Source organism: Heliangelus exortis, chromosome 3 (genome assembly GCF_036169615.1).
Source record: "Heliangelus exortis chromosome 3, bHelExo1.hap1, whole genome shotgun sequence".
Lineage (NCBI taxonomy): Eukaryota > Metazoa > Chordata > Aves > Apodiformes > Trochilidae > Heliangelus > Heliangelus exortis.
This window is the reverse complement of record NC_092424.1, coordinates 23,840,255-23,865,976: the sequence shown is the minus strand read 5'-3', so window position 1 is coordinate 23,865,976 and position 25,722 is coordinate 23,840,255. Positions and strand designations below refer to the sequence as shown.

General features: G+C 39.6%; 1 protein-coding gene across 1 annotated transcript in view; it reads left to right on the top strand.

The window, feature by feature from the left end:
• USH2A (usherin) overlaps positions 1-25,722 on the top strand; it is a 385,338-nt gene that overhangs the window by 196,958 nt on the left and 162,658 nt on the right. The window contains exon 36 of the mRNA XM_071739639.1: positions 1,801-1,963. Coding sequence (XP_071595740.1) covers positions 1,801-1,963 — 163 coding nt within the window. The remainder of the gene's footprint in view (positions 1-1,800; positions 1,964-25,722) is intronic.

Below are 25,722 nucleotides of genomic sequence, written 5' to 3'. Positions count from 1 at the left end.
CCGAGTATTTGCAATCTCAATCCACTCAAACTTAAAGTTCAGATGTTTAGCTTATGTGTATGTATGCTAGAACTTTAAAAAAAAACTTAGATGGGTAACACTGTCTTCCCAATATTACTGTTATTCCTATTCTGTGATATAGTGCTAATTACATAATAGTAAAGTATTTTTATAAGGTTATTAATAAACACAGCTGAAAATACCACAAAATAGTGTATAAGCTAAGTTTAGAAAAAGAAATTTGAAACAGGTTTTCTGTGCTATATATTTATATGCGGAATGTAGCATCTTACACAAAATACTCTTTTCAAAGTATACTGTAGAGTTGTAGTTTTAAAGGACACTACATGTAGTGATTCTAAAAAGCGTTTTACAAAAATTTTTATGCTGGAAAGAATAGTGGTCACAAAGAAAGACCTTTGTAATACTGTAAGAGTTATCTGAGAAGCAGTCACAGGCTAGAGGACAAAATTTAGCTTTTTCAACAGATTGCTACAAATTCGTAATTTTGTAAGAGTATCTTAATGCTCTTCAGTAGAAAAAAATACTTGGTATTAATTTCTGCATGTTTCTGATATGGTGATTTTGGAGTACCTGCATTTAGCAGCACAACTTTACAGGAAATTATTTTAGTTTAGAACGCACAGTAGCTCAGTGAAATTCTTCCATGTGGATGGTTTTGTCTGAAATATCCAAATAATCAATGTGGCACTCATCCAACAAATCACAAAGCATTTGTTTATCTTAGGCATGTCATTTATCCTGTTGACTTTACTGAAACTGCTCACCTATTTTAAATATAATAAACTGTATGAATATAGAAGCAGAGGTAGAGATATTGATGCACATCAAAGATCTACCCTGGCACTTTTAATCAATAAAGTTGCCAAATTTTACATGCTAAAACGTAAAATATTCGTGTTTCAAGGACAAAGAAAGTAGGCTTGGTTATTTTGATGACAAAGCAGGTGTGGCATATTAAAAATAGAAGTGCTAATAAATGCTATGAACTTTCAGCTGAGAGGCACTTAGAAAGGTGTGAAACCTTGTTATTCCTTTGAAAATATCAAATAAATAATGTATGAGAAATAAACTTATTACCATAAATAATCTAGTAACAAAATATTTTGTTCTGTAGCACTGAATGTTTACTACAAGACGTGAAATTTAAATAATAAATTTCTAGAATACTGAATGAGTTTTTATTCCTATAAAAATATCATTCATACACATTACATTTTATAGCTCCTTTATTGTATTTTGTTTTCTCTTAAAGATCTAATCTTATTGTAATTTAGAGTTCTTAAGTAAAATTAGAATTTATTTCAGGGAGCAACAAATATTCCACAAAGAAGATATTTTCTCTTTCAAATATCTACAGTATTTTACTGCAACATTTGAATGCTTGTTCTTTATGATTGTATTTTAAAATGCAGGAACTCAAAACCCTGTGATCCTCTATTTCTGTTTCCTCCCCTTACGTGAAGCTGAAATTATTCATCCACAACTTGTTTTCTAGAAATTATTCTTACATTCTTTTCCGGTATCTAATTCCTGTTTCTTACAGGGGTCTCTGTATAAAGTATGTTAGTTGGTGGAGAGCTTCAAACAAATGTAGATGAAAGGCAAGTAAAATGCAGGTAAAAAGGAAAGTAATGGCAAGTAAAAATTAGGACACCTGCAGAGTTAGTTACCTTTTTTTCCTTAAAGAAATAACTTTTCTTAACATTTTATATTTCTCGTTTCTTATCTGTTGGTAAAATATGACAACTAACCTCTATCTCATGGTTATACTAACAGGTAGAAGCTCGTACCATGGAAGCTCCCCCTGAGGGAACAGTTGATGTATTTACTGCTGTTGATGGGTCCAAAGAAGTTCAAATAAAATGGCTTGCCCCAAATAAACCTAATGGAAAACTGACCTACACAGTCCTTGTCACTGGTCTATTCTATGCTGATCAAGGTATTTTTTTCCTTTATAATAAATCTACTCATAGCACTGATATTCTGTTTCAATTTTTTTTTTTAATTCCTTTAGCGCTAAATTCTTCTGACTTTTTTTGCCACACCATTGATTATTTTAGAATTATCAATTTTATTCTCTAAGAACTGCAGCTTTGATTTATGGTGCTTTACATTTGTACAAACACATAAATTGGCAAATAAAGATAAGCCCTCTGCACTCATTTAGTCCCTAGATATACACATGGAGTCTTATCTCACAACCGTCACTCAGATAAGGAAGCTATACTCAGAAAATTTCAGTAGATTTGCTTATTTAAGTGGAAGCCATTCATGAGAGCTGTTCATAATATGGTTGACAATACGTATATCTGAAATTTATATTAGCTGCAGTAAAGAAGTGAGGCTTGCAAACAGCCAAGTACCTAAAAGAGTAAGCAATACTTTATTCCTAAAAAGAAGAATGGAAAACCAACTTTGGTTCTATATAACAAAGAGACTTGCAAAGTAACACTTATCTGCTAAATTTTATTGTATTATATCAAGCTGTTTTGTTGGTTTGGGTTTTTTTTTTCTTTTTGTTTTTTTATTTGCTTTTTTTAAAATTTTTTTTCCACTGGTTTATGTTCCTCATTATTTGGTTTGGGTTTGTTGTTTTTTCTTTTTCTTTTTTTTTGTCTTCCAGACCTAAGTAGAGCAATGTGGTCTTGGGTGAAAATGTTGCTAAATCAGAGAAGTAGAGTTAGTGGTGTCACTCTTGCATAAAAGACTGTGTAAGGGACTAAAGAATGTAAACAGGTATTTTTTTCAAACGCATTACACAAAGTGCTCATTTTTCAGTTGAAAGTAAGATGCTGTGTCCTCTAATTATTATAAAAATGTAAAATACTTGGGCAGTGAATGAAAATGAGCATTCAGAAAATGCATGTGAGCATTAGGGATGTCATTTTGAGCTATTAAGCATACTCTAAGGTATAATAAATTATAAAATACTGTACACAAACAATGTCTATGAATTATACCTAACAATGTTATAATTAATTTTTACTGTACTTTAAATAGCATGAGTGACATCAACTATTGAAATGTTTTCTTATGAGTATAATACAAAATTGTGATGATGTTTCAATGACATTTAATCGTTCTACGTACTGTACTCAAATTTAATCAGTATTGTAAATGCAGTAACAGAGAATTGAATCACTGATTCAATTAATTTCATAACTTGCCTTTTTTTTCTGCTCAGAACGAGAAAGATATGTTGTTTCCAGTACTGGTGCTAAAGGGAACATAAGCTGTAATTGCTCTCCTCTGTGAAGTGGTATATAGTTGAACTTGTATGTGTGCTATTTGGAAAAACACTCTTTGAACAGTGTAATGTATGGTAGGTAGTCTTAGCTGACCCCTCAAAAAGGCTTTTTTTAGACAATGAAGGCTTTGATGTATTCTGCTGTGAGGCACTTGTAAGATTATGAGGAGAAGGAGTGATGATCAATTTGAAAAAAAGGAACAACATTTTGGCTGGACCCATGACAGCACAGGCATTTCCACCAAGGCAGCAGGGTGAATAATGCAAAAGCCATATTCCCCTTGTGTTTAATCTTGCATTGTTTTTGCAGAGAAAATTTCTGCTTGCTTTCTTAGTCATGTCATCCTTGGTTGTCATCCCGTCTCTCAAACCATCAAAACGGTATTAAATGTTGCAAAGCTGTGCAGCTAGAGAACTTTTAAAAGTCAGAACCCATTTGCAGAGCAGCCCTTGTAGAAAATGTATTCTGTTCTAGGCAGAATTTTCCTTCAGTTCTTTCCACTGAGAAGTTTACTGATTTCTCCCAGTGGAATCTGCTGGAATTTATCGGTTCATGGTTGGCAGTCACAGATTAAGGTAAATGTCGATCCGTAATGACCCTCTACATGTTAGTATTGCAGTAAAGCTGGGCTTTTATGTCAAAGATATCGGAGAGGGAGCTATTACACATGACAAGGGTGATCAAGGGACTCCAGACCAAGGCAAGCATTATTAAATATTGACTAGTTCTGTGATTTATGTAGAGCTGGAGGAAAAAAGTGACTTTTTAACCATTATATATTCTTCAGCAACAAAAACCAGCCATTTATCTCCTGCTGGTAATAAAGAACAGAGTGCCTGCATATTTTAGTGGAGGGAAAACCTGGTCTTATAAATGAGGTGGACTCTTTCATGATAACATTTCAGTTTGCTAATTGCCAAAAGCAAAACAGGCAAATTGGAAGCAATTATAAGAGTTGACTTAAAGTGGCTGCTATGTTAGTTCAACTCAGGAGAGCTGGGTGGTGGTGAAAGAATCATTGGGGAATGGAACCCAGAAAATTTCATTGTGTTTGTTCACTGTTGCTGAAACTTTGCTATGCAATACTAAATAAATAAAAAGTGTTCCCTCCAAAAGAAGTCAGAGCTCTAGAAATAGACATTTGCGCTGGCTGTTTTGGAGGTATTTAGGAAGGAAATTAAACATTAATTCATCAAACTTATATAAGACATCATCTGTTCCGTAGATTTACACAAGCCTTGTTGAATTGTCTGATGGCTAATTGGTATTTTCTTGGCATAATGAACAACTGTATTTCATCCTTTCCTGCCATGTCTTTTAAAGAGTTAGGGATTCAAGTGTAAAACTTGGAGGTGGAATTCACCTACAAGGATTGCATATAAACATCAGAACAGTTGTACCCATCACCCGAACTAGTGGCCTGCTCAGGAGTACATTATGCTGTCAGTTTGAGAAGCTTGGGAAACAGATTTTAGATCTCAGATCCGAAAGGTAAGTGAAGAGGTTTTGCAGATCGTTTCCTAAAAACAATGTTGCAGTTGCCACACTGATATTTTTGTAATTTCTGTGTATACAGCTCACAGATAAAAAACCTTTATTTCAGTTCTTTAGTACAAATAAAATTTCAAGCTTCTGATAGGAATATGAGTTTTTAACAGATTAGGATATCATTTCCCAAGCAGTGCAGTCACCTTCTTTTATTAAGAAGATTTAATTATGTTCTGTTGCAAAACACTCCAAAGAGTACTAGGTGTCAAAATAATATCTGTTATGATACCTTGTTTTACTGTCTGTCTGTGTTATTTAATAGAATAATGTAATTATTCAAGTTGGAAGGAGCCTTTAAAGGTCATTTAGTCCAAACTCTGTGCAGTGAGCAGGGACATCTTCAACTAGATCAGTTTGCTCAGAGCCCTGTACAACCTGGTCTTGATTAGGATGGGGTTTCTACCACCTCTCTGGGCAACCCATTCCAGTGTTTTATCATCCTAATTGTGCAATTTTGTCATAATATCTAGTCTAAATCTACCTTCTTTTACTTAAAACTATTACCCATTGTCCTATCACAATAACCCCTGCTAAAATGTTTGTCCCCATCTTTCTCATAGGCCACCTTAAGTACTGCTATGGTCTCCCTAGACCCTTTGCTTCTCCAGAACAACCCCAACCCTCTCAGCCTATCTTCATAGGAGAGATGCTCCAACCCTCTCATTTTTGTGGCCTTCATCTGGACCACACCAACAGGTCAATTTCTTTTTTGTGATGAGGACTACAGAACTAGACACAATACACCCTATGAGGTCTCACTGGTTTAACACTGGCCCAGCAATTAAACCGAGTAACAGACGCTCTCTATTAATCTCTCTCTCCTCCCTGATAAGAAAGGAGAGAGAATAAGGGAGAGAGACTTATGGGTTGGAAACTAAACTACACAACTTTAATGAAACAGTAATGATAAATAGGAAAAAATTAATAAATATATACAAATATACAAGAAAATGGATACCACATTCCTCCCTCCTTTCCCCCAATAGCTCTCACGTCACCACCGAGGCTGCAGGGCAGCTCTGGGAAAGTCCAGGCTGGACTCCTGGGGTCGGCAGCAGTCGGGAACTGGAGGCAGGAATACACAGATAAGGGCTGGAACGGATCAGGAGCACAGGCAGACGAATGGATGGGATCCTTCCAGGATCCGGGGGTGAAGGAAAGGGAAGCAGGAAAGGCAGGAAGGGCAGGCAGCCGGAAGCTGGAAGCAGGAAATCTGGCTTGGCCCTCGTGATCCCTCAAATTTATACTGAGGATGACGTATATGGGATGGAATACTCTGTTTGGTCAATTCTGACATCTATCTTGTCCGTTCCTCCCCAAAGGAGGGATGCAGGTGGGACCTCTTTATGTTTTCTTCAGAGCTGAGCAGTGTCCTTGGCTCTGCATACCAGTCTCTAGCAGTAACTCTAAACATCAAGTGTGATCAGTCCTAGAAACACACACTGTCTGAGAAACTTGCTGTTAATTTCAGCAAGTGCAACTACTTACAAGAGACTTAGCTAAAAGCAAAAGTACAAGACAGAAAATCACCTTTATCCTGGCCCAAACCAGGACATTGGTGTTCTTTAGTAGCTCTATATGAAGGTACGTGGGCATCTACGTGACACACTTTTACATCAAGTTTTTCTAACCTAGCAGCAATGTCTTTCCACAGTTCAGCAGCCCAGATAGGTTTATCTCTACGTTGCCAGTTGTTTTGTTTCCACTGCTTTAACCAACCCCATAAGGCATTTGCTACCATCCATGAGTCAGTATAGAGATAAAGTCTCAGCCACTTTTCTTGTTCAGCAATGTCCAAAGCCAATTGGATGGCTTTGACCTCTGCAAATTGACTTGATTCACCATCTCCTTCATCTGTTTTTGCAACTAGTCGTGTAGGATTCCATACAGCAGCTTTCCACCTTCGATGGCCTCCTACCAGACGACAGGATCCATCAGTGAAAAGAGCATATTGTTTTTCATCCTCTGGTAATTGGTCGTATGGTGGGGCTTCTTCAGCCCGTTTTACCACTTTCTCTGGTGGCATTCCAAAGTGTTTGCCTTCTGGCCAATGTGTTATTGCTTCTACAATTCCTGGACGATCAAGTCTTCCTATCCTAGCTCTCTGTGAGAGCAAAGCAATCCATTTACTCCAGGTAGCAACGGTAGCATGATGGGAAGATTCTCTACCTGTGTACATAAAACCCAGTACAGGTAATCGTGGCACCAGGAGGAGCTGTGCTTCAGTACCAATCACTTCTGAAGCAGCTCTAACTCCTTCATATACGGCCAATATCTCTTTTTCAGTGGCTGTGTAGTTGGCTTCGGAGCCTTTGTAGTTTTGACCCCAAAATCCAAGAGGTCGGCCTCGAGTCTCTCCTGGAGCTTTCTGCCAGAGGCTCCATGTAGGACCATCACCTCCATCTCCGGTATAAAGAACATTTTTAATGTCTGGCCCTGTTCAAATTGGTCCAAGGGCCATTGCCTGCACAATCTCCTGTTTAATACTCTCAAAAGCAGCTTGTTGTTCTGAGCCCCATTTAAAGTCTTTCTTCTTCCGAGTAACCTCATAGAGAGGTTTCACAATCTGATTATAAAGAGGAATATGCATCCTCCAGAAACCAACAGTTCCTAAAAAGGACTGAGTTTCTTTTTTGGTAGTTGGTGGGGCCATAGCTGTTATTTTGTTAATCACGTCCATTGGGATGTGGCGACGTCCATCTTGCCACTTAACTCCCAGAAACTGGATCTCTTGTGCAGGTCCCTTGACCTTGCTTCTTTTGATAGCAAAACCAGCCTCTAGAAGGATTTCAATTATCTTCTTACCTTTCTCGTAGACTTCTTTTGCTGTGTCACCCCACACAGTGATGTCATCGATGTACTGTAGATGTTCTGGAGCTCCACCCTTTTCCAAGGTATCGTGGATCAGTCCATGGCAGATGGTAGGACTGTGTTTCCACCCTTGGGGCAGTCGATTCCAAGTGTACTGGATACCTCTCCAGGTGAAAGCAAACTGTGCCCTGATTTCTGGTGCTATAGGAATAGCAAAAAATGCATTAGCAATGTCAATAGTAGCATACCACCTGGCTGCCTTCGACTCCAGCTCGTACTGAAGTTCTAGGATGTCTGGCACAGCAGCACTTAGTGGTGGAGTAACCTCATTCAGGGCACGATAGTCCACAGTCAGCCTCCACTCTCCATTAGGCTTTCGCACTGGCCATACAGGACTGTTGAAGGGTGAGTGAGTCTTGCTGATCACTCCTTGGCTCTCTAGTTGCCGGATCAGCTTGTGAATGGGGATCACAGCATCTCTGTTGACACGGTATTGTCTTCGATGCACTACTGAAATAGCATTCGGCACCAGCTGGTTTATAGTTCTCAGCAAACCCACTACAAAGGATTTGTCTGAAAGGCCAAACAAAGCATGCAGCCATTCTCCATTCTCAGTCTTAATAGCTGCAGTACCAAAGGACCACCGGTACCCTTTCGGGTCCTCGAAATCACCTCCCATGAGGTAGTCTATGCCAAGGATGCAAGGAGCATCTGGACCAGTCACTATCGGGTGCTTATGCCACTTTATTCCAGTGAGGCTCACATCAGCCTTCACAATAGTCAGTTCTTTGGATCCCCCTGTCACTCCAGAAATAGTGACGAATTCTGTCCCTTTCTGATTCGATGGCATTAGTGTGCACTGTGCACCAGTGTCCACCAAGGCTTTATACTTTTGTGGCTCTAATGTGCCAGGCCATCGAATCCACACAATCCAATAAATTCGGTTGTCCCTCTCCTCCACCTGGCTGGAGGCAGGGCACCTCTAAGCTTGAGCACATACAATATTGTCAGTATGTGCATTACTGGAGTTTGCATCCCCAGTGCTCACACCTGATGTAGAGGGATCTTGAGTCACCAGCATATTTGAATTGGGTAACTCCACACTGGAGACTTGAGCAGCCATCTTTTTAGAAGGACCTCCTTTTGCCTTCGTCTTAGTCAGCAACTTACATACTTGCTCCTCTAGGACAGCAGTAGGTTTCTGATCCCACTTTTTCATGTCCTCTCCATACTCACTCAGGAGTGCCCATAAGATTCCTCTTACTGAATTCTGTTTCTCTCGATTCCGTCTCATAGGAGGGCGTCTCTGCTTAGTGGCCGCAATGCGGGGTCCTCCGTCTGTCTGAGGAAAAAGGGGTGAATGCAATTTCTCAGATTGTCTCTTTATAGCTGAGACCCAAGCCCGACGAGGGGCTGTGACAGCATCTTCACACTCTCGTACTGTTTTAATCACATCACCCACAGTTGCATCCACATCTGCAGGAACCCATAGCATTACTGATAATGTATGGTTAAAAGGTGGTGGTGCAGCATGCACAAACCTTTGCAGCATAGGTCTAGGGAACGGTACGTGATAAGGATCTTCAATGTCATCAGCATTATAGATCACGTCTCGTACAGCCAATTCCTCCAGATACTTGAGAGCTTTTCCAAATGTGGGTGCTTTGACCTGTGGGCAGTCTATTTCCTCTTTATAGGGATATCTCTCCTTTACAGCTGCCAAGAGTCGCTTCCATAGGCTGGTGGTTCCAGCCTTTTCCCCAAATGCTCGATCAATACCTGCATCTCTGGCCAGGGATCCCAACTGTCTGACTTCCTTCTGAGTTAATGTTATGGTAGCAGACCCATCCGTCCAGCATCGGAGTAACCAAGAGAGAAGTGGTTCACCTGGAAATCGGCTATAGTCTTTTCTCAGAGTACGCAAGTCTCTCATGGAATAGGACTGAACAGATTCTGAGTCTGAGTCCTCAGCTGACTCTGCTTTAGAGTCTCTTCTAGCTGCTCTATGAGGAGAGGCAGTATCCTCTATTTCCCCTATCACCTCGTCGTCTTGTTCAGACTTGGAAGGGTTAAGGCTCATTTGTGATTTCCACTGTTTTACTTTTCTCCTAGTTACAGGGTCAACAAGTAACTGTGTGGGCTGAGGGGGAGAGGCTGTGGTATCTGCAGCAGTAGCAGCAGCAGGGCTCGTTTTCTGAGCAGCAGCAGTGCCTGTGGGGGTAGAGACAGCAGCTGCAGCTGTAGCAGAAACACTGGCGATGCTGGCCGGCCTTATCTGAGTTGTGCCCTTGTGTGAGGGGGGGCGAGAAGCGGCAGGAGTGGGGGTGCTCTCTGTACAAGGAGCAGCTCTCACTCTCCGAACAGCAACTCTCGGCCTCCAAAAAGGCATGCTCAGTCTCATTATTGTGGTTTTTGTGTTTCTCCTCACCACTATATGAGAAAAATTAACAACACCCACCAGAAGATTGAGAAATGAAATGCTATTGTTACTAAAATCTGGGGGAGTCAGCCCAAAATACGATGGAATGGTATAATTTCCCAAATTAAAACTAGGAGTGTAATTACCAAGTTTTTTATCTCTGTATGAAACACTACTGCACCATGCACCATGATATACATCAGTATTGAGGACCCTATTGCAACGATGGTTCTTAAGCAGCTCTTACGAAAAACAAACCACAGAGTAACAGCAATTCTAGCTGCAAAAATACATATCACATACCCTAAATACCAAAGGTAAGGCATGATTGGTTTAATCTCCAACCCTGTGAAATTTCCAAAGAACAAGGTCTGATTCCAGCTCAGCAAAGCCATTCTTCCACTGGAGTTGGAATTCAAACTATTGAGGCAAATTAGTCAAAATTTAAACTGGACTTGAGCCAATTAGCTCGTGCCCCACGTTGGGCGCCAATAAATCTGTCACCGGTTTAACACTGGCCCAGCAATTAAACCGAGTAACAGACGCTCTCTATTAATCTCTCTCTCCTCCCTGATAAGAAAGGAGAGAGAATAAGGGAGAGAGACTTATGGGTTGGAAACTAAACTACACAACTTTAATGAAACAGTAATGATAAATAGGAAAAAATTAATAAATATATACAAATATACAAGAAAATGGATACCACATTCCTCCCCCCTTTCCCCCAATAGCTCTCACGTCACCACCGAGGCTGCAGGGCAGCTCTGGGAAAGTCCAGGCTGGACTCCTGGAGTTGGCAGCAGTCGGGAACTGGAGGCAGGAACACACAGATAAGGGCTGGAACGGATCAGGAGCACAGGCAGATGAATGGATGGGATCCTTCCAGGATCCGGAGGTGAAGGAAAGGGAAGCAGGAAAGGCAGGAAGGGCAGGCAGCCGGAAGCTGGAAGCAGGAAATCTGGCTTGGCCCTCGTGATCCCTCAAATTTATACTGAGGATGACGTATATGGGATGGAATACTCTGTTTGGTCAATTCTGACATCTATCTTGTCCGTTCCTCCCCAAAGGAGGGATGCAGGTGGGACCTCTTTATGTTTTCTTCAGAGCTGAGCAGTGTCCTTGGCTCTGCATACCAGTCTCTAGCAGTAACTCTAAACATCAAGTGTGATCAGTCCTAGAAACACACACTGTCTGAGAAACTTGCTGTTAATTTCAGCAAGTGCAACTACTTACAAGAGACTTAGCTAAAAGCAAAAGTACAAGACAGAAAATCACCTTTATCCTGGCCCAAACCAGGACAATAGGAGAGATGCTCCAACCCTCTCATTTTTGTGGCCTTCATCTGGACCACACCAACAGGTCAATTTCTTTTTTGTGATGAGGACTACAGAACTAGACACAATACACCCTATGAGGTCTCACCAAAGTGGAGAATAGCCTCTCTTGGCCTAGTGGCCACACTTCTTTTGGTGCAGCCCAGGATACAGTTGGCCATCTAAGTCGTGAGCACACATTCTTTGCTCTTGCTAGCAGTAACCCCCAACCCCTTCTCATTCCTTTCATTGATAATTGGAATTACCCCAGCCCAGGTGCAGCGATTTGTACTTGGCCTTGTTGAACTTCATGAAGTGCCCACTTCTTGAACAGATCCCTCTGAATGGCATCCTGCCCCTCAGGTGTGTCAGCCACACAATGCAGCTTAGTGTTTCTGAACTTGCTGAATGTGCACCTGATCACACTGTCTGTGTCATAGATGAAGTTATGAAATTGTACTGGCCCCAGTACAGAACCCAGAAAGACATCACTTGTAGCTGATCTCTATCTCGATTTTGAGCCATTGACCACTAACTTCGGGATGTAACCATCGAATCAATTCTTCATCCATTGAAAATTTCATAGAATCATAGAATTTTCAGGGTCAGAAGGGACCTTTAAGATCACCTGGTTCCAAACCCCCTGCCATGGGACAAGGACACCTCCCACTAGATCAGGTTGCTCAGAGCCCTCTCCAGTCTGGACTCAAAAACTTCCAGGGACAGAGGTTCCACCACCTACCTCTCCGGGAAGCCTATTCCACTCTCTCACCACCCTCATGGTGAAGAACTTCTTTCTCACATCTGATCTAAATCTACCCTTCTCTAGTTTGAAAATGTTCCCCCTAGTCCTATCTCTACTGACATCCTAAAAAGTCCCTCACCAGCTTTCTTGTAGGTCCCCTTCAGATACTGAAAGGCTGCAATAAGGTCTCCTCAGAGCCTTCTCCTCTCCAGACTGAATAACCCCAACTCTCTCAGTCTGTCTTCATAGGAGTGGTGCTCTAGCCCTCTGACTATCCCTGTGGCTCTTCTCTGGACTTGCTCCAGCACATCCGTGTCCCTTCTGTAAAATGGGTTCCAGAACTGGACACAGTACTCCAGGTGGGGTCTCACAAGAGCAGAGTAGAGGGGGAGAATCACCTCCCTTGACCTGGTGGCCATGCTTCTCTTGATGCAGCCAAGGATAGAGTTGGCTTTCTGGGCAACAAGTCTACACTGACAGCTGCTGTTGAACTTCTCATCCACCAGCACCCCCAAGTGCTTTTCCTCAGGGCTGCTCTCAAACCTGACACTGCCCATCCTATATCAGTGCTTTGGATTGCCTTGGTCCAGATGCAGGACCTTGCACTTGGTCTTGTTGAACTTCATGAGGTTGGCATGGGCCCACCTCTCCAGCCTGTCAAGGTCCCTCTGGATGGCATCCCTTCCCTCCAGCATGTCAGCTGCACCACACAGCTTGGGGTCATCGGCAAACTTGCTGAGGGTGCACTCAATGCCACAGTCCATGTCACCAGCAAAGATGTTAAACAGGACTGGTCCCATCACTGATCCCTGAGGGACTCCGCTTGTCACTGGCCTCCACTTGGACACGGACCCATTGACAGCCACTCTTTGGGTGTGGCCATCAAGTCAGTTCTTAATCCACCAATTTGATGGAATGGTCCATCCATCAAACCCATGTTTTACCAGCTTGGAGACCAGGATGTCGTGGACAACTGTGTTGAAGGCTTCATTGAGGTAAATGACGTTGGTTGGTCTTCCCCTGTCTATTGATGTTGTGACCTTTTCATAGAAGGCCACAACATTTGTCAGGCATGATTTTTCCCTTGGTGAAGGTGTGTTGGTTATACCCAATCACTTCTTCGTTATTCTTCAGCTCCAGCAGTGCCTCCAGGGGATCTGCTCCATGATTTTACCAGGCACAGAGGTGAGACTGACTGGCCTATATGGGGGTTATATTTCCCCTTTTCCAGTCAGTGGGGACTTACTTAACTAGACTGACATGACTTTTGGAATATAATAGACAGAGGTTTAGAAACCACATCTGCCAGTTCCCTCAGTACCCATGGGTGTATCCCATCAGGTCTCATGGACTTGTATACTTCCAGGTTCTTTCAGGTGGTCACGAACCTGATCTTCACATGCAATGGGTAGTTCTGCCTTGGTAAAGGGCTGCCTCCAATCACCTCCTTGTCCTTCAGGTGTGTGAACATGGCTTCTAGGAGGATATGGTCTATGATCAGGCACAGAGATGAGGTTGACAGGTTGGTAGTTCCCAGGGTCCTCCTTTATACCCTTATTAAAAATGGGTGACATGTTTCCCTTTTTCCAGTCACTGGGGGCTTCACCTGACTGCCATGACATTTCAAATATCATGAAAAGTGTCTTGGCAAGTACATCAGTCAGTGCCCTTGGGATTCTGGGATGCATCTCATCAGGCCACATAGACTTACATGTATTCAGGTTCCTCAGGTGGTCATGAACCTGATCTTCTCTTACAGTGGGAGGGACATTGTCCCCCCAGTCCCTGACTTGCCATCCATCCACTCGAGAAAGCTGAGACAAAGATGTCTGAGTACCTCAGCCTTCTTGTCCCTTGTTACCAGATTGCTAGTCTTGCTCATCAAGGGGCTTATGCTTTCTTTGACCTTCTTTTTCTGGCTGACATACCTGTAGAAGCCCTTCTTGCTCCTGTTTGCATCCCTTGTTAAGTTTGGTTCCAGCTGCACCTTGGCTTTCCTGACACAACCACACAACATTCCTATACTCTTCCACTGGCTGTGAATTTCCTTCTTGCCCTTTAGTTTGACTAGCAGGTCTACATTCAGCCATACCACTCTCTTGCCTTCTTTTCCTGACTTCTTGCACCTGAGGATCAAGAGCTCTCTCATGCTTTGGAAAGTGTCCTTAAAGATCTGCCAGCTCTGTTCTGCTCCCATGTCCCTGAAGGCAGCTTTCTGAGGGCTCCTATTGACTAATTCCTTGAAAAGCTGGAAGTTTACTAAAAATCAGTCCTGATTTTACTCTTTGCCTGACCTGTATCCCTTGGGACTGTGAACTCCACCAGTGTGTGATCACTGCAGCCCAGGCTGCCTACAATTTTGACATCACTGATTAGCTCACTTGTGTTGGTGACAATCAGGTCCAGTATCACATCCCTTCTGGGGATAGGGCTGACAGCCTTGATAGGGCTGTCTAATACCTGGCTTAAGAAGTTATCTTCAATGCACTCCAAGAGTCTCCTGGATTGCCTACAGCTTGCCATGAGTGAGCTGTATGTAACATTCAGAATTTCAGACATGGCCTGTTCTTATATGAAAGTAGGAATACTCAATTATATGATGCGAAGTACCACTTAAAGAACCCCATCAGAAACAAAAAATATTATAAAAAAATTTCATAGATTTTGGCAACACTCCTATGGAAAAGTAATGTTTATTTACTTAGATATCTGTTTCTAAGTGAAGTAGAATTAGAGAGACTTGAACCTAAAGAAACCTGAATAAATATTTAAGCTTGTCAGGGCTTATTGCAAAGCTACATATAATTTGATAATGTGGGGATTGTTTTCTTTGATGAAAGAGTTGCATATATCAGTATCTTTTTCAACTGTGACTACAAGGGACCTGAAAGGTCCGTTTTCAAACCTAAAATAGTCCATGAAAATTTTGGGTTTTTAGATTGTTTGCTTTATTTGTTATTGTTGTTTGGATTTTGTTTGTTTGTATGTTTTCTATGTAAGGGACATTAGACCTTTGGGGAATGGACTCCTGAGATACATGCTTTTTGGAAAATGAAAATCCTTCTGTGTAAATATATTCCCTGGACAGGGCAAAGGATACCACTATGAGAACAAGCAATTTTTTTTCTAATCCATCTTGCATTTCTATACTTTTACACTGCCATCTCTAATGCATATCATGAAACTGCTTGATGTGTTGTTATCAGTGCCTTACTGTACCATATGGTATGTTGAGATACCAGGTTGATGACACAGAAAGTATTTAAATAACACATAACGTAACACTTTTTCTGTCATGAACTTGTTATTCCAACACTTTAGAGACACCAGCTGATCTAATACTGAATATAGATGTCCCCAGGCTTAGCTCCTCTTTCGTCCTGTTACAAATCTTTCAAATTTCATATATGTATGTCTCTGTCTGTCTTAATATTTTGTGTATACTCTTTTTCCACCGAATGGATCTGCCATTCATTAAATTTGTTTAAGATATAACTTTCCACCCAGCTGCATACCACATACTGAGATCTTGGTTATTTCCTTGTTATAATAAGTTGTATTTAATTCTAGATTGTTTTCTAGTGGGCCAGCTCATCTTAAAAATACTTTTAAATATTTAAAATACTGTGGGGTTTTGAGGGCAGATGGGGAATATTTATTCTCTTACAGTGAAAAGAACAATGCATCAGTAAAGGCTGCATTACAGTATTTAAAAGAAAGAGAGAATCATACAATGGTTTGGGTTGGAAGAGAACTAGAGATCCTCTAGTTCTAACTAGAGATCCTCTAGTTCTAACCCCCCCCTACATAGGAATGGACATGTCGCACTAGACCAGCCTGGCCCTGAACACATACATTCTATGTTGTAGAGACTTTAAATTCTTAACTTTTGAATTGCATATAACTGTTTCTTAGTGCATGTCTTCGTTTTTCATGGCTATTTATTTCTGATACAGTGGATGATACTCATTTTTAGATACCAGCATGACAAAGGCTTGGTAAATACTGTGTGCCTTGTCAACATTTATCAGTAACCAAATTAGAAGATAAGGAAATACTGTCATAAACTAATTGAGAAGGTCACTGTGCAATATTCACTGTTGCTTTCTGTGAAAAGGTCATCAGTGTATACTTGCAGCACAGCAAGCCTTGGCTGCATCAAGAGAAGCATGGCCAGCAGGTCAAGGGAGATGATTCTCCTCCTCTGCTCTGCTCTTATGAGACCCCACCTTGAGTACTGTGTCCACTTCTGGAGCCCCTTTTACAGGAGGGACATGGATGTGCTGGAGTGTGAGAAGGAGAAAAGCCATGAGGATGATCAGAGGGCTGGAGCACCTCTCCTATGGAGACAGACTGAGAGAGTTGGTGTTATTCAGTCTGGAGAGGAGAAGGCTCTGAGGAGACGTTATTGCAGCCTTTCAGTATCTGAAGGGGGCTACAAGAAAGCTGGTGAGGGACTTTTTAGAATGTCAGGTAGTGGCAGGACTAGGGGCAATGTTTCCAACTAGAGGAAGGTAGATTTAGATTAAATGTGAGGAAGAAGTTCTTCACCATGAGGATGGTGAGACCCTGGAATAGGCTTCCTGGAGAGGTAGGTGGTGGAACCTCTATCCCTGGAAGTTTTAAGGCCAGGATGGAGAGGGTTCTGAGCAACCTGATCTAGTGGGAGGTGTCCCTGCCCATGGCAGGGTTTGGAACCAGGTGATCTTAAAGGTCCCTTCTGACCCTGAAAATTCTATGATTCTATGAATAGCAAGCATCAAATGCAGACCAGCACAAGATTTTTACCAAGAAAGGAGAATATTAATAATGGATTTTCCTACAGCTTGATCATGTTTTAAAAATCTATCCAAGAGAAATATCTGTATCAATTAGTTTCATCTTCTGATTTTGTCTGACAGTCTTTCTCTTTGCAAGCACTTGTTAAGATACTGGAAAGAACTTTGTTGATTCTTTTTCACTCTTCTGATTCATACAGATATGCTTTGCAGAAGAATATTTTTTTCCCAGCAAACTGCATAACAGGTTCAAATGTGATTTTAAAAAATAAGAGCTCTGTCTCAGTTCTGCAGTGCTCAGGCAACTTGTTTTCTTGCAAAGACAAACTGCTTTGCATCAAGTCACTTAGGTCCTGGTGCCTCCTTGGGAGGAACCTTTAAGTGAAATATTTTGCAATTGGTTAGTTTAAGGCATGAAATACTAATTTTAACAGATCACAAACACCTTTTATTTTTAAAAGGAGGTAAAGTTATTATCAGATATACTTCCAATTCTCACAGGACTCAAGGGGCATACAAAGGTGACAGTCAGGCTTCTTTTCCCCAAGTAGTTTCCTCACTCAACCCTATTTACCCTCAAGGTGGTTTAAATTGAGTACAGGGTCATTTTTAATTGCATCTGGATATATGAAAACAAGTTATAGTACAGGAGGCATCAGGTGTTACTTCTTTTTCAGAAGAGCAAGTTGGAGAAATTATCTTGCTACCTTTGTCAGATGACTGCATTAGCACAAAATGCATCCAAAGCTGTAGTCTACTTGATGTTGTGATGCATTTGAATGCAAGTTTGACATAAAGAGAATCCTTAATTAACTATGTGTCCTTAGGGAATTTCACAACAGAGTTGCACAGAACTCTGTTGCTAGTAGATATAGAAATCAATGTATGTTCTTTTCAGTTCGGGTTGACTTTTTTTTTTTTTTTTTTTTTCAACTTTTTTGCAACTTACATGATTGACGTATCACTGAAGGTTCTTATTTTTCAGCAACGTAGTTCATCTGGTATTTTCGTAAAAGGAAAATTATTCATCTTGTAACTCTTATTTGGAATCACTTACCAGAAATCTCCCTGACAGCCTATTAATTCTCTTGGCAAACTGGAGAATTTTGTCTGTAGAATACAGCATTTTTTGGTAAAAAGTGTGTGAACTACATCTATAAACAACTTGACTTTTCCATATGTACATTCTTTTAATCTAATCTTTTCTGTTTATATTTGCTATATATACACATAAATAGAAGGAAATACAGACCATCAGTTAATTTATTTTTTGTTAGAATGTTCTTCTTGTAATCTTTATTGGGCACAGTGCTTCCAGTAACCTCTCCAATCAGAATTAAAATAGGAAATGTTAAGAATCAAGGTAGTGCATAAAAGCAATGACTTTTGGGGGAAGACATGCCCATCTGCAGATGTCAGCAGAATTAGGGAGAGGAGTCCTGAAGCCCCACAAAATTCATAGCCTTTCTTGAATTGAAGTCTGAAGAATGGAGAATGAAAATTCTGTGGGATGCTATCCTCAAATGTGCAGAAGGTGGCAACTGTTTTACATTTAGATCTTACAGTTTAAAAAGAACAGCACTATTTTTGAGAACAAACATGTTTCAGATATGACTAAAACATTTTTAAAAGACTTGCTAGGCCAGTTTTTGTAGTGAATCTCTTTTAGGCATGTCTGGTTGCATAATTACCTCAAAATATAGGTAACTAAGTATAGATTTACATTTACAGTTGCTGCAAGTGAATATGCAATACAAGTGAATATGCTTGCAATCAATACAAATTTGGATGTATTTTAATATAAGAAAAAGTATTCTATGTAAATGGAAATATCATCATTTCATAGAAGTCATCAAAGCATATGATATATTTTCTAGACAAGATACTTCTTCACAATCTTGCTAATTTTTTCCTATTGAGAGTAGTTAGTAAGGCTTTCCTCTAATGTAGCTGAACATTCAAGAAGCAGGTACCAAAGAAATCTGACTATCTTTTCCATAGTAGGTAAATATAAGATTGTGTTCTTCCTGCATTTAATCAATGACCAACACTGTTTATAGTGTTATGTGTTTCTCTCCCAGGGACAGTCCCTTTTGTGTGAAAGACAGGAAAAATCATTCCAACTTTACTCTCATAATTTAGGATTGCATAATAACCCTATCCAGGAAGCCACTGGGGCAGTGTTTTCCAGAACACTGGAAAAAGTTTTCTTTTTATAGTTCTCATGCTGTTATTCTTGCCTTATTTTTGTCCTGGCCTTTGCATCTGCAAACCCCAGTAATGTTGTTACAGAGGATCTTCATTAGAGCAGCTATAATGCTGTGAATATTGCCTCTCCCTTTACCTCCCAAAACCTGGTACACAACAAAATCAATAATAATAATAATAATAATAATAATAATAATAATAATAATAATAATAATAATAATAATAATAATAATAATAATATAATTTAAATGCTTGATAAGTATTATCCATTAATATATGTTCACAGATGTTTAGTGACCAGTGGTGTACAATACTTAACACCACGTTAACATACTCCATGCAGCACAAAATCATAATCAATGTGAAAAAACATGAGTTTAAGCAGTTCCCAATGGTAAATAGTGGCAGAGGAACAGCATAGGAAAAATCGTCATACCTGCTGTGAGCAACAGCACTGGTGTATTCATTGTTACCTGCAGCACCCAAGACACCTTACTTTGGCACCTTACTTACTGCCAAAGTAGGATGCTTTTGTGAGAGCCCTTACCTGCTTATTCAAGTTAATGGTTATAGGGACTGTTTTGTATTTCATCCCCTTCCTCCCATGTTTCATCTGTCTATCTCCTTAGTTTTAGCCACAGACCTCACTAATAAAACTCACTAGTGCTAAAAATGTTTTAGGGAGTAAAAAAGGAAATGCATGATCCATTTTCAAATAGTCATGTTTAATCAGTTCAGAGTTAGTATAGGATTTAGGTTGTTTTGGCCCTGAGTAATATACCTTCACTGATTTGCATGGCTTGAAAAACTCATAATTTTGTATGAGTTTTATATGAGCATGCTTTAGGATGCTATTGAGTAATGTTTAGTCAAGGTTCAGTAGATTTTGAACTGCTTCACATTGCATCATCTTTGCATGCAAGCATGATTTCCTTCAGCACAAGGTATGCTTTTCTTTTTCTGTTCCCTGATAACCATCTCAGAGGAAAGCAAAATGAAAGCATTCTCACTCTGCTTTGTACAGTAGCCTGTTTCTTTGGCAATGACTTTAGCATCAGACTGTAGATAGTGTTTAATTGATCTTCTGCATCTCTCTGTTCACATACTTGTGTTTCTGTATGGTGTAATTTATTTGCTTCCATGTTATAAAGCAGATAGGTAAGACTGAACCCCATTTCTGTGAGGAACACATTATCAATTCTTACAGGCTGAAATTCCTAGTGACTATCAATAGCAGGAATGTCTCCAAGACCATCCTTGCTACCTCAGTAATAGTCTAGGGAATAATAGCAATCTTCTGGAGATTCCATGGGTAAACAGTATTGAGCAAAAGGGGATTTGCCAATCAAGTTCTCCTATGAAAACAGTCTTTTAGTTAATGAATGTCTTCTACAGTTTTTAACCCACATGAAGGCTGAGGAGGCCACATTGGCAGTACTTGAACATCAATGATAAATCCTAAATGCAAAAACACAACTTACAGTATTGGACACAGAATTATTAATGTCAATAATGTAAATACATGATGTGAACAAAATATATATAATCTCACTAGAGCTTCTGTAGATTAAATTGTTTGTATACTTGTATATGTGGTCTTCAAACAAATATGCTTCTCTTTAGAGAGTAATGTAAAATCTATCTGTTCTCTCAGGGAAAGCATGATGAAAATTGGGGTTTGACAAGTTTTGATGAAGTTTTAATTTGTACTGTATGAAGGTGGTTTTGATAGATTTTGACTATGCATAGTGCCAGAAAGCTCAAGATACTATGATAGGTCAGCCTTTTATGTGCAGGTGGTATGGCTGTTTATGTTCCTCTATATGTTTTTGCTCTAAATACGCTGGAGAGATCTACTCTCTAAATCCAGCAAACACCTGAGTGATTCTGCCGTTCTTTCACTCTGCAAATGCACCGTTTATGATGCATCATGTAAGGTGACTGGAAAAACCAAAAGAATATCTTATGTCAAATAAAAATCCTAGATCAATTTAGAACTTCATTCTTGCCCAAGTATTACAACTAAGTGTAATGACATTTGACGTTACTGACATTTTTTATGACTTCTCTCAACTAACTCAACATTGTTAAAAAATAGTGTTCTCCCTTTGTAATTGAAAGGGTTAAATAGTACCAATTCATTATGACTCACAAAAGGATTTATTTTGTTCTCATAAATCAGTTTTATTCCACATTTTTATTATTCCCTTGGGTCAGCTGCTCCAATTGAAATCAATACAAGTGCAAGTGACACAATCAATCTAGGTATTTGATTATGGATTTGAGACTCCCAGTTCTGCTCTGTGTGTTTAGCTAGTCTCCTTCTGATAGTGCCCCTGGAGAATGGAAAATTCTTATTGGCATCCATGAATTATGGGCATGGATTCAGAAACCAGATACTGTGATAATCTCCATTTATGTACTGCTGCAGCTAGAGAAAGAATGCCCTGACCATGGAAAAACAGACTCGAAGATTTTAAAGCTGTTTCTGAAATTTTTAAATAATTTTTATAAATAGTCTAATTGTTTGTTTCTAAAATCCCTTGAACAAAAATGGATTAAATCAATAACTATATAATCTGTCATCATCCCAGCACCACAAGTACAGCAAATATTTGTATTTTTTAATGCCTTCTGGTCATTTATATACAATGTGTTTTCTTGGGGAACTGAACTGTGTTGGGGTGCTTTCTCCTATTTTGTTGAGAGTAATAGCACCTGGAAACTGGAAGCCTGTGTGAAATGCACATAAGTTAGTTCTAATCATAGATTGCTTTCCAGAGTTGGGTGGCCTACCCTATTTTAAGATTTCTTTAGGCCCTGGACTGCATTCTTGCGTGTCCTTACAGCACTTCCTAGTGTGTGCAGGGGGAGGTCCAGGACTGATGCCCCTTGGTTCTGTTGCAGCAAAGTACAGTACAGATGGATATACTTACAGCACAGACTTAACACTATACTGAATACACTCTTAACTGAAAGGTCTAAATGAAACAGACCCAGCTGCAAGACTCGTTCATGAAAGAGAAATGAGAAAATGTAAAGCAGTGACTCAAATAAAAAAAGTTTCATTCTGACAGTTCTATCTATAAATAGAGAGGTTTTAAGTTGAAAGCTTCATGGCATTGAGTGGTAAGCTCAAAAAGGTAGCTTAGACTACACACTATATATAACCCTCAGCCTGACATTATGACAGAGCCTAATATCAGTTGCAGTCATTAACTATTTAAAATTAATAGAATCAATGAGCATATAAATGCACATTCTTTTGTGTTTGTAACACTAATGATCACTTATTTCTGCTGACAGGAGCATGCTTTTGTTGTAAGGCATTTGCCTTAGGGTTCTTAACTATTCTGCAAATTTTCCTAGATTCATGGAACAGTTGAGGTCAGAGAGCACCTATAGAGATCAAATTGTCCAACCCTTCTTCTCCAAGCAGGGTCCAGTTGGATTATTAAAGGACAGAAATGCCACAACCTCTCTGGACAACGTGTTCTCATATTTGACCAAATTCAAAGTAATTTTTTTTTCTTAGGTTTAAACAGAATTTCTTGTATTTTCTGTATGTACCCATTGCCTTTTGTCCTGTTGCTATATACTGCTGAGAAGTGTCTGGCTTCTTTACACCTTCATACCAGATATTTCTACACATTGATAAGATCCTTCCCCCTCCAGACTTTCTCTTCTTGATGCTAAACCTCAGTTCTCCCAAACTCTTTGTGTGACAGATGCTTCAAGCCCTGAATTATCTTTGCATGGACTCTGCTCCAATAGGGCCAGGTCTATCTTGTACTGGGGAGCTAAGAATAGGACAAGCATTTCAGATGTGTCTCACCAGTTCTGAATAGAGAAGAGGAATCCCCTCTCTTAACCTGCTTGGCAGTGTTCCTTCTAATACAGCTCATGAAACTGTTTGCTTTGTCCCAAACACTCATTGCTGACTCATGCTCAGATTGTTGTTCACCAGGACTTCCATATCATATCTAACCATATCAGAAAAGCACCTTTCCAGTGTCAGCACCCAGCCTGTCCTGGGGATCAGCTCAGAGTGACATACAGAATACGTTAAGCATAGGCATTCTGAATGTCCCAAGACAGTCTTAAGTTACCTGTAGAAAATTCGTCTGTTAAAAGGCACAGAAGGTGCCTCTGCTTGTTTTAAAGTGAGGGAAACCTAGCTGTCAAAGAAACAACTTGAGTAGTACATTCATAAACTACATCTGGGTCTTTGAGCTTTCAGATTTCTGCTGGATGTGACTGTAAGGCCTTCCATCTTGTTCTTTAAGTATTTTATTATTACTATTATTTTTGATTCTTAAAATTAAAGGCTTCTTTAATTGCCTGAGAAAAGGAAAAAGCTGAAGTTTTTTAATGCACATAATGAGAATTGTTCTTTATTTACAGGAAAAATATTTTGGATTTGGAGTTTTACCAGTTTTCCACTGTGCTTTAAAGTTACTCATCTTGCCTCATGCAGCTGTTTCCCCTTGCCCATGAGAATGAAGGTTTGCTGTGACAAGAGAGACTTTAAGTTTTGGACTCGGGCTGATAAACTGAAACCATGATATGTCCTTAGGAACAATATATCTGTCAATTCAGGATCAGAGGAACAAATAGTGGTCCAGGAGACTGAGGCACAAAATTGACAGTGTACTCATCTGAAAAAATACCCCCCCAAAACACAAAAAATCCCCACTGCAAAACAAAATACCTTCCCCAGCGCTTAGCTGAAAAGAAGGGTATGGTATCAAAGCACAGAAACCATTCCATAAGATCAGTATAGCAATTGGGGTGACAATTAGAAAAGAGTTAATTATTACAGTTCTTAGGAAAAGAGTCAGCAGTAATGTCAGGGAGACTTTTAGCTGTTGTTTATTGGGATAATCCAATGAATGTCATGTTTTGTTTTTTTATTCTGAGTATTATACTAGAAACAGTGGCAAAGAGAGAGAGAAGAAAAATCTTAGCTAGGAGGAAAGGACAAATTTGTGAGGAAGATAATGAGGCTGAAGAAGAGGCAAAACTTATGGAAAAAAGTATGTTTACTGAAGAAGTGGCATTTATATTCACAGAAATTTCCCCAGAAAGACTTGGTGCCAGAGAACCAGGGTCAGGGACAGAAATTGGTGCTCAGTGAAAATGAGACAAATGGAAAGACGGGAAAAAGGGTGAACAAGTTGGTTCTTGCCTCATTTTTGGTTTTTTGTTTTGCTATTCTAACAGTAACTTTTTTTGTGTCCTAACATATGATGCTTAACCTCTCTATACAGGCATAAAAATATCTCTAGGTTTTTATGCTAATTAAATGATTAAATCATCTTTGTATAATTCTTTAGATCCTCATATGAGTTGTCCATAAACCTTGATTTTTGCTGCCTTTATTCTTTAAGTCATCTTCTGCAGTGGGCTTAGTTGTGGTTCTATCTGTGGTGCAACGTGCTCTCTAATGTAAAAGTATTTGCTGGGACCTGTATGTGCTTAAGGAAACAGTATATAGATTGCTATATTTTTTTTAGAGCATGACATAAATCTTTAAACTCACTCCCAAAACACCTTTTGCTTTGTTGCAGCCACAATGTATGGTGAACATTTGTGGTTAAAGCCTCTTTTTATCTTGAAATAGTGATCTTGAAAGGAAACATTTGTGGTTATAAGACTTAAGTGTTTCAGGCTTTGGTAACTTTTAAATGGAAATCTCTCTGAATTTCACAAACTATGGTCTTGTAATATCACTTAAATTCAGACAAATCTGGGGGTCAGATGAGAATTTAGCCAGGTTCTACAAAGAGATGTAAATATTTTGTTTTACAAAGGCAGCTCTGTTCTTGAGCTTCTATAAGAATATGAAGAAAAATATAAGAAATGCAATTTTCAACCAGTATCTTCTGTAATGATAGCTGGCTCTTGATGATTAGGGAAAGAAAAGCACATGAGAGCCAGTAATATTTTTCAGCCGCATGGCCACCTTGCTTACTGAAATTGTCAGCATAGTTGTATCTGTGTTTGTGATACTGACACAATAGATTGGTTATGTTTAAAGCTATAATTTTGATAATCACAAATGCAATGGTAGTGATAAAAGAATCTGATAATTTGGAAAAGATTGTCCACATGTATGAAACATGAGTTTTTACTGTATGATACATAGAAACTTCTCAATTACCTCGTTCCTTAGAAATGCTAATTTTGATTCACTTGGGAATAGTACCCCTAATAGTACATTTAAATGTGGCAAATTCTGGAAGAAAACCCCAGATTTTAAATGTGAGATGAATGTCTAGTTTGCATGATTTCTTTTTTCCATTGCAGTCTTTGTCATGAGAATGGTTTTGTGTTGTACCATTTCCTGAGCTCCTTACAACTTTTGTCACATGAATAAGATATCAGAACACTAATGACTAATATACAGTATTCTGTGTCTGCTGAGACTATACTGTACTACTGTGACCTTTGCAATATTATGTATTCTGATTGGCTGTCCATTTCACCTCTTCCCCACAAGTTAATAAGGCTGTAAAAAGGAGAGAACTTAAAATGGCCAGCCAGTCAAATTACAGAATATTGAAAAGGTCAGAGCAGTACAGCACACAGAAAAAAATTACGGAATATATGGGGCATTGAAATTATT